The sequence below is a fragment of the Ochotona princeps genome, chromosome 2 (assembly GCF_030435755.1).
Source record: "Ochotona princeps isolate mOchPri1 chromosome 2, mOchPri1.hap1, whole genome shotgun sequence".
NCBI classification, from domain to species: domain Eukaryota; kingdom Metazoa; phylum Chordata; class Mammalia; order Lagomorpha; family Ochotonidae; genus Ochotona; species Ochotona princeps.
The window spans coordinates 164,458,190-164,467,790 of NC_080833.1; the positions used below are offsets into that span (position 1 = coordinate 164,458,190).

The 9,601-nt window shown below is 43.9% G+C and overlaps 1 protein-coding gene across 2 annotated transcripts in view; it reads left to right on the top strand.

Annotated features, from left to right (window-relative positions):
- RALGPS2 (Ral GEF with PH domain and SH3 binding motif 2) overlaps window positions 1-9,388 on the top strand; it is a 138,589-nt gene extending 129,201 nt beyond the window's left edge. For both annotated transcript variants that reach the window (XM_058660718.1, XM_058660719.1), the window contains 3 exons: window positions 4,657-4,762; window positions 6,190-6,281; window positions 9,024-9,388. In XM_058660718.1, the coding sequence (XP_058516701.1) occupies window positions 4,657-4,762; window positions 6,190-6,281; window positions 9,024-9,053 (228 nt within the window). In that variant the 3' untranslated portion in view covers window positions 9,054-9,388. The remainder of the gene's footprint in view (window positions 1-4,656; window positions 4,763-6,189; window positions 6,282-9,023) is intronic.
- Window positions 9,389-9,601: the final 213 nt, after the last annotated feature.

Sequence of the window (9,601 nt, forward strand, 5' to 3'; positions counted from 1 at the left end):
TAGAAAGTCCAGAATTTGTCCAGATAAATTTGTCTGGGATACAAAGTCTAGAATGTGAGGTGGGGATAGGGTTTTGGTTGAATCTGGATTATATTTGTTTAAAAAAAAAGCTATCAAAACAATTGTTAGCACAATTAAAGAATTTTAATGTTAATGTTATATGGTTGTATGTATTAAATTTCTTTTTTTTTTAAAGATTTATTTATTTTATTACAGCCAGATATACAGAAAGGAGGAGAGACAGAGAGGAAGATCTTCCATCCGATGTTTCACTCCCCAAGTGAGCCGCAGCGGGCCAGTGCGCGCCGATGCGAAGCCGGGAACCTGGAACCTGGGTCTCCCACGCGGGTGCAGGGTCCCAAAGCCTTGGGCCGTCCTCGACTGCTTTCCCAGGCCACAAGCAGGGAGCTGGATGGGAAGTGGAGCTGCCAGGATTAGAACCGGCACCCATATGGGATCCCGGGGCATTCAAGGCGAGGACTTTAGCCGTTAGGCCACGCCGCCGGGCCCGTATGTATTTAATTTCTTGGGTATGATTGCATTGTAGTTGTAGAGAAATACAATCTTGAGAATCTGACTTCTCAGCTTAGATTTGAGTGTTCAAGGTCAAATACGAGTGGAAAACTGGAGGAGAAAAACACGAGTGAAAATTCACTTGTTCATTTATATATATAAGTGCAGAAGGGAAATTTGCATCCTTGTATTTTCCCATATTTTAATATTATCCAGTGTATATGTTTTTTCTGCAGTAAGTTGCTTAGACAGGTAGAATAGCTGGAATGAAAGGAGAAATAATTTTTTTGTTTCTGTTTTTGAATGATTAAAAAGGAACATATTCAAAGTAAAAAGTGTTTGAAGGAAGTATATTCATTGTAAAAAAAATTTTTTCAGACATTTGAACCTACCTCTGCATGGTAGTGACTGAGTAAATATTGTTTGAGCAGTTAAATTTAAAAATCAAGTTATACCTGAAAAAAAATCCATAACATGTCAGGACCTCCCATGAGTAAATAAGAATAAAACAGAAGGTTGGAAAAGGAAAGCAAGTATGTAACACAGATGTCTTACCAGCGTGAAAACATGACCAACCTCACTAGGTATCCAGAAGCACAGGTTAAAGATGTTTGACGTTAGGTAAAAGCTTTAACGGTTGACGGTGTTGCACTGGCCATGAGCTGGGGGAACACAGGCTTGGTGTCCGCCATGGGCAGGAGTTACGGTGCTGGCGTTTTTGTGGTAACGTAAGAGAAGCCTGCCGTTCCTCGCCTGAGAACAACTGCCACACAAGTTCTTCAAGAGTGCACCAACGTGCGTGCAGTCATATTTATAACAGCAGAGACATGGGAGTGTCCACAGTACTTACCAAGAAGTTAGTTCCTGGTATCTGAAAGCCACACCAGTACGCGGAAGTCCACGCAGCAGGCACCCACGTGGTGTCTTCTGTAGCTGTGCACTCAGCCCGGAGGGATTCAGCCGATGGCCAGGGACGCTGCCCTATCTCACTGTTTTAGGAGGGTTTTTGTTTATGTTTTTGTGTTTGGTTGTTCTGCCAAGAAATAGATGAGGTAGAGATTTTCAAATTTGTTGTGTTTTTCTTTGGAATTTTGTATATTTCCCTTGTTTTATTTTTTTAAGTATACCAGATAGATTCACATGTACTTTGGTAAGGGCTAGCTTTTTTGCTTGGTATTACATTGTGATTCCTGGCTGCGAGCACGGTGTCAGCGGGTGAATAGTCTGCTTGCACAGGTCTGTCATGACCTGTTCATCAGTGTTAATGACACTGGGATGACTTCCAGTTTGGGGATCTTTTGAGTCATTGTGCTGGGCCTGTGAATCAATTTAAAAGACAAATGCAGGGCCTAGCATGATGGCTCAGTGGCCAAATCCTCAGCTTGCGCACGGCAGTATTCCTTATGGACACCAGTTCACATCCCAGCTGCACACTTCCAGCTCCCTGCTTGTGGCCTGAGAAAACAGTGGAGCATGGCCCAAAGCCTCGGGACCCTGCACCCATGTGGGAGACCCGGAGGAAGCTCCTGGCTCCTGGCTTTAGATTGGCTCAGCTCTGGCCATTGTGGCCACTTAGGAAGTAAACCAGCAATGGAAGATCTTTCTGTTTCTGTTTCTCTCCGTAAATCTTATCTGCCTTTCCCTAAAAATAAATTAAAGAAAAATGATTAAACTTGGAGACCTACATAGTGGTTCAACAAAATGATCCTCCAGCTTGCATTGCCAGCACCCCAAGTCCCAGCTGCTGCATTTCTGATCCGGCTTCCTTCCTGCGGCCCAGGAAAACAGTGCAAGGTGCCTCGTTGGGCCCTGTACCCATGTGAAAGACCCAAAAGAACCTCCTGGCTTCAGATTAACTAAGCTGCAGCCATTTGGGGAGTGAACAAGCAGATGGAAAATCTGTCTTGCTGTCTCTCCTCTGTAAATCTACCTTCCAAGTAAAAAATAAATAAATCTTTTTAAAAATTTGATTCCCCTGGAGTTTAGTGGGATGGTGTGGCATGAAGTAAACATTCATTTTCGTAACTCTACTTACATAGCCAACCAAAATGGTTTATTGTACCATGGCTGATCTGCAGAACCTTCTCTTGCTCTAATGAGGTTGTTTCTTATTTTTCCCCAACTGCTTAATTTGCTATAATGAGTTACATTGTTCCTTTCTAGGTTCCGTTCCTCCTCTGGCTTGTTCTTGTCCCAGTGGCCCATGATTTCAGTTACCGTAGCTGTGGCTTTGTTTTTTAGGGTTTTGTGTTTTTTTTCTGCTTTATTAAGGTATGGTTGACAGAATTATTTACTTTTTTTTTATTATTGGAAAGTCAGATATACAGATAAAAGGAGAGACAGAGAAGGATCATCTATCTCAACAGCCGGAGCAGAGCCCATCCAGACACAGGAGCCTCGAGCCTACTCTGGGTCTCCCACGCGGGTGCAGGGTCCCAAGCATTGGCCGTCCTCGATTGTTTTCCCAGGCCACAAGCAGGGAGCTGGAAGGGAAGTGGAGCCGCTGGGACATACACGGGTGTCCATATGGGATCCCAGAGCGTGCAAGGCTTTGTCCTGTCTCGACATGTGGCAGAGCACCTCCTGCCTAATCCTTGCTGACGAGTATGTTGGTTATTACTTCCCTTGTTATCCATGTACATTTTAGAATTAGCTTTGTCAAGCTCGTTTTTATTTCCATTTTTATTTAAATTATACTGAACTTGTAGATTAATTTAGAAAACTGGTATCTTTATAACATAGAAGTTCTAAACATTTTGTTGTTGCTCTATTGACTTGGGTTTTTAGTGTCTTAGCTGTTAGACTTTCTGTGTCTTGTTGGTGGGTTCCTCGGTGTCTTTTCTGCAATAGACTTACATTTCTAGTGGTTTTCCCCATGATTTTGGTGACCTGTCTTATTAGTGTGACGGATATGGATTGATCTCTGTAGATCGTGTCACCTGTGAGTAATGGCTGCTCTGTCGGCTCCTCACCCTACAGTTTTCATTTCTCCTTTATTGTCTGATTGGCCTGAGTGGTCTGAGTTTTTATTGTTATTTTCCACAGACTTTATTTATTCCCCCCGTCTTATTTTTACTTTTATGATTTCCGCTACCCCCCTCCCCCCGTTGATAGGAGTAGCCGTAGTAGCCATTCTTGCCCTGATACTTGATTTTGAAGTGTTTTTAGCATGTTGCCCTTACCTAAGTGTGCTACTCTGGTTTTATGTTTCTGTTTGAGTTGATTTCTGTGTGGACATTTTGTTTATAAACTACCTTAGTTGGATTAGAAAATCTCTTTTGTTCTGAGTTAGCTGTGTCTTTAACACAGTATGCGTTACACTTTAGCAGGTATTTTATTGGTATCGAATTGCTCATGAATTTTTCTCCTTTAATGTATTAATATGGTAATTTAATAATCTGCCTGAAGTTGGAATAACCTTGCTTTCTTGAAACCAACTCAGATTAATTGCATTAGTTGATTTCTAAGGTTAAGCCCACCTCACATTCCTGGGATAAATCCAGTGTGGTTACTGTATTATACCTGTTTGTTGGCACAATACTAAATTCATTTTGCCAATACATTACTCGGTGTGCTTTTCATTTCTATGCGTGAATGAAATAAATGTGTTTAGAATAGCCAGTTCTTAGGATTAGAAGGAGAACTGTTAGCTAAAGCAATAATAATAAAAGTAAATTTAACTATAGCAATAAAAAAATGGAAGTTATGAGACGTGGTAAAAATGTTGCTATTAAAAGTTATCTGAAAGCACTGCTTGGCTAGCTCATTCAGTCTCAAAGTTTAGACACTTTGTAGCTGTTAAAATACAAATGTACCTGCTCCAAGCAGCTGAGCCACAGCTTAGAAGAAACAGCAAAGGTGAGTGTATCAGGTTGACCAACAGCTCCTGTCCTTGGGAGTGGAGACAGAAGAGTTTGGTCCTGATGCACAGCTGCAACCGGGAAAGTTCTGGAAAGAAGGAAGCCAAGTAAAGAGGGCACATCTGGGTGGAACTCAGGGACCTAGGTTGTCCCCCAGCTGACCCGGACCAGCAGGTCACAAATCTCTTGTCGCAGGGGGACTCAAAGTACACTCTGTAACGTTTAGTTTGTGTTTAAAATAGGCATAAACTTTGTTTTCACTCCTCGTCTCTTTATCTTTCAGTTCAAGTCAACGTCAAATAAGAACGTGTCTGTGGTGGGCTGGATGGTGATGATGGCTGACGACCCAGAGCACCCAGACCTCTTCCTGCTCACGGACTCCGAGAGAGGCGAGTAGTCAGGCTCAGTAGAGCTTTGAAGGGACTACATGGACATGACCTTTGATGACCGAAACCTAACGGAACTGGAATACTAACAAAGGAAGAGTTTGTGTAGCTTTACCTAGTGAAATGTTCGGGTCACGGAATGTGTTTCATTAGAGCAGTGTTTTTAGGACTGATTATTATTTGCTTCATGGGTGTTAAGCTTAAACATTAAAAGTCCAAGTAATCGTTACGAAGGTAACCAAAAGGAGAGGTAGAGAAGAAGGGAATCTGAATATAGCCCGTTGCCATTTCAAGATCTCAGAGGTTGGCCATGTAGGCAGCACCTTTTCATCTATATCCTAAAATAGATTTTTTTTAGATTGATGAGTTTGAAAAGCAGAGTCGCCAAGAAAGAGGGAGAGACACAGAGAGACAGAAATCTTCCAACCGCTGGTTCCTTCCCCAAATGACTGCAGCATCTGGGTCTACGTTGGACCAAAGCCAGCTACCCAGAACTCTGTTGAAGTCTCCGTGGGGGTGGCAAGGACCTAAGGCTGGGTCATCTGCTGCTGCTTTCTGAGGCAGATGAACAGCGTCGGGGTCTCAAGCCGACGCCATAGTGTGGGATGCTTGTGTCGCACGTGGGGATCTGGCATCCCTACCTGTTACCATGGAAAATATTTTATTTATTTGAAAGAGAAATTTCCTGTCTGCTGGTTAACTCCCCAGGCGGCAGCACAACTAGAGCTGGGCCAGGCCAAAGTCAGGACCCAGGAACTCCACCCGGCTCTCCCATAAGAGCGGCCAAGGCCCCGGTGGTTGGGCCGTATTCTCTGGTCTTCTCACTCACCTTAGCGGAGAGCTGGACTTGAGAAGAGCACCTGGGGCTTGCCCTGACACTCGCGTGGGCTGCTCATCTCTCGGGCATTGGTTTAATGTGCTGCACCACGGAGCCCGCCCCAGACTGGGATTCTTAAATTCTGCAAGTGTCCAAATATTCCTTTAAGCGATTGTGTTACTTTCAATTAGTTTCAATTACTTTCAATCACTTTCCAAATGAATTAAAATACCATACATATAATATGAGGAGACATGAAAGAAATGAATAATACAATTGACTTTTGACCATTGAAATTTATAAAAGAAATGACAAAAGTTGTAAGATGGGCTATGTTGAATCATATGCAGCTGCAGTTATTTAGTTGTGCTGTATTTAACATTTAAGCAGATAAAATTATTTTGTGGCTCCATAAACAAGACAGTGGCTTGATGGATGTGTGATGGGTGGGAATTTTTACACAGAGAGCTCCTGTTTGTGTTGGAAATCATCTGCTAAAAGAACAGAATGGGAAACAACTCTGGTCATACTGAGCATGTCTGAACCTTCCTGCAGCATTACCATACGTCATGGGCCTTATGTTTTTATCTTGCCCTTATTTTGGTCATTTCAGGAAATTCATACAAGTTTCAAGCTGGGAGCAGGATGAACGCAATGTTATGGTTTAAGCATTTGAGTGCAGCCTGCCAAAGTAACAAACAACAGGTGAGCATCTCTCTGGTTGACAACAGCCATAAGGATGAAGGCCACACTTTTTTAAAAAAAGATTTATTTATTTGTATTGGAAAGGCAGATTTACAGAGAGGAGAAACAAAGAGAAAAATCTCCCATCCACTCCCCAAGTGACCACAACAGCCGGAGCTGAGCCCATCCAAAACCAGGAGCCAAAAGCTTCTTCTGGGTCTCCCACGCAGGTGCAGGGTCCCAAGGCTTTTGGCCATCTTCCACTACTTTCCCAGGCTCCAAGCAGGGAGCTGGATGGGAAGTGGAGCAGCCAGAACACAAACCAGTGCCCACATGGTATCCCAGTGCATGCAAGGCGAGGATTTGAGCCACTAGGCTATTGCACTGGGTCCCACAACATTTCAACTAATAACAACTACATGTAGAAACAATAGAATTATACGATATAGGGTGTAGGCGAAGAGGCAGCTTTGGGGAAGCCCAGGTGAGCAGTAGAGTCTTACGAAGTAGAAGTGCTGACTTGAATTCCAGGAGGAACAGGCGTGGTGTAGGTGAGGGAGAACGGACTGTTGAGAGAGGGTGGAGCAGACGCAAGGACCCTGAGGCTGAGCGAGCTTCCAGTGTTAGAGAAGGGAACCAACAGCAGGTCAGGGAGTGTGGAGCGGCAGAAAGGGCAAAGTGGAACAATACTTGAAATAGATGCAAGTCACTCTGTGATTCTTAATTTGATCAGCTGACAGCTTGATGTAGACTCCCATGAATTCCGTAAAGCCAGAGACCATTGGCTTTGACTGTGTTGTTCGTTGCACTGAAAGGTTTTCAGCTGCGGAGAAGCCTGTTGAGTTGTTTTCCTCAAGCCTGGATGCAGAGTTAGTTGAACCACCAATTGGTACAATTGCAATTACAAAAATTTCTCTAGACTTTTTGCTAGAACTAGGTTCTAGATATATTTCATCATTGACACACAGGGTATTGGTAATACTGAGTCTATGGCAAGTGTTGTCAGGAGCTGATTTTAATGTACAGTTGTAGTGTACAAAGTTAACTAGTTAAAAGTAGAAATTCAGACCAAATGGACTTACAAAGTTAAAAAAGGAAAAAGGTTGACCCTAGCTCCACCTCTGCGTCCCGAAAGTCCACACTGTACGCTGTGACCGAGTGCCACCCCTGTGTCCTTGAGTCCACACTCTACGCTGTGACCGAGTGCCACCCCTGTGTCCTTGAGTCCACACTCTACGCTGTGACCGAGTGCCACCCCCGTGTCCTTGAGTCCACACTCTACGCTGTGACCGAGTGCCACCCCTGTGTCCTTGAGTCCACACTCTACGCTGTGACCGAGTGCCACCCCTGTGAGTCCACACTCTACGCTGTGACCGAGTGCCACCCCTGTGAGTCCACAGCACAGGGTTTGGTTCTGCTTCGGGCGCTCCCCGTAGGAACATGAAGGACCGTGGCACAGAAACTGTTTCCTGTCCCTGTGAGGTCAGAGCAGGATGGAAGGAACAGACCCTCTTTTGCTGAAGTCTGACTTTTTTTTTATTTGCTTACTATACTAGTTTAAAAATATAACTTACGGTATTAAGTTTTATTTAAGGAAAAGGAAAGCTCAGTTGTCAGCAGTGTGGCATAGCCTGAAGTACCAGCATCACAGGTGGGCACCAGGTTGAGGGCCAGATGCCCCGTTGCTGATGGACCTGGACAAACAGCAGAGCATGGCACAGGTGCCTGACGCTGCACCCTCGTGGGAGACCCCGAGGAAGCTGCTGGCGTCAGACTGGCTCTCGCTGTTTCCCTCCCTTGTGTACCCCACACCTTCCTCCCTCTGTGACTCCGCCTGGCCAGTAAGTAAACAAATGCTTAAAGAGAGAGAGAGGAGCTCAGGTTCCCAGATTGCCCTAGAGAGTGTGTGTAATCCACAGAATTTTCACGGCACCACGGAACCTTCCTGCAGTACCAGTTTAGCCACGTGTTTTGGTGTTTTTTCTGTAAGTGAAATAATCAGAGCTGTGACAAGTTTACAAGTGAAGCCTGTGCAGTTTTGCATTGAAGACTAACATGATGCCAACTAGCTTAAGTCTCATTGAGACAGATGTTTACAGTGCTTAAATACGGGTTTTTATAACCAGACTTGAGGATTTATATACTTCAGGCACATGAGAATTTGTACTGAATTTGATTTATAATTCATTTAGGACTATATTGTCCAGTAGAGGTTTTTCACTCAGAAATTAATAGGTGTAAGACAGTCATGTTATTTTAGTGCGGAATTAGAAAGAAACAAATGTGACCTAACCCGTAAGTTGTATCAATTAATGAATTATATACCTGATTAACTCTTCAGAGGCATGGTATCCAAACATAATTTATTTGATACCGAATTGTGTTCTTTTCTGTACTAATTTTTATGGTGACATCACAAAGCAATCATTGGTAACACATAAAATTATCGAGCAACTTTGTAATTGATGAGAAAATAAATAGCAGATTTATTTGACTGGGTTGCTCCATAGGGCGGCCCTGCTTATTCTTTAATTTATGGAGTGCATATATGCTGAGCCCTGTCTGTGGAGCAGCAGGGACCTAGGGTGGCCACTGCCTTTGTCCCCGCATCAGTTTGTCAACCCTGTGATTTTCTGAGCGTGCCTAGGGTAGTATTTTCATTATTCATCATGTCTGAAGGACTCGGCTTTATCCTGACAAGGAAAAATAAACCCTGTGAAAACTAACTTTTAAACAGTTTAATATAATGCTTCTAATTTTTAGGTTCCAACAAACTTGATGACTTTTGAGTAAATGCCTGAGACAGCAAAGTGGCACCCTGCCCCTCCGGAGCACTGGGACCCGCGAGCGAGCGCCAGCTGTATGCCATCCTGTGCCGGGGAGAGCCCAGGGCTCACTCAGCCTTCCGGAGTTCTGAACCGAAAAAGCACTAATTTCAGGGAATGAAGTGTGATATTCCCAGAGAACCGATTGGAATTAGAAAACAAACTGCCATGAACCATGCTTATCTCTGAACTGACCTGTGGAAACCACTGCCTTAAAAGAATGAAAGCAAAACCAACATGACACCAAATAGTGTGTGTGAATCTTCTGGCGCTGCTGTGCTTGGAGTAGATCGTAGCAAAATTGCGTTTCTTTTAACTTTGTACTAATTTTGGAGGGGGGAATCAACTTTTTTTAGATACACTTAAAAAGGAAACCTATTTCTTAGATCACGTCAGGAGGTGGTCTTAAGTTGTGGGAAAAGGACAGTTGAGCAGGCGTCCCAGCAGCAGCCCACCTGCGAGGTGTGTTGGGCCTCTGGCCGTCTCTGCAGCCTGGCTTGATTTCTCACGAGGAGA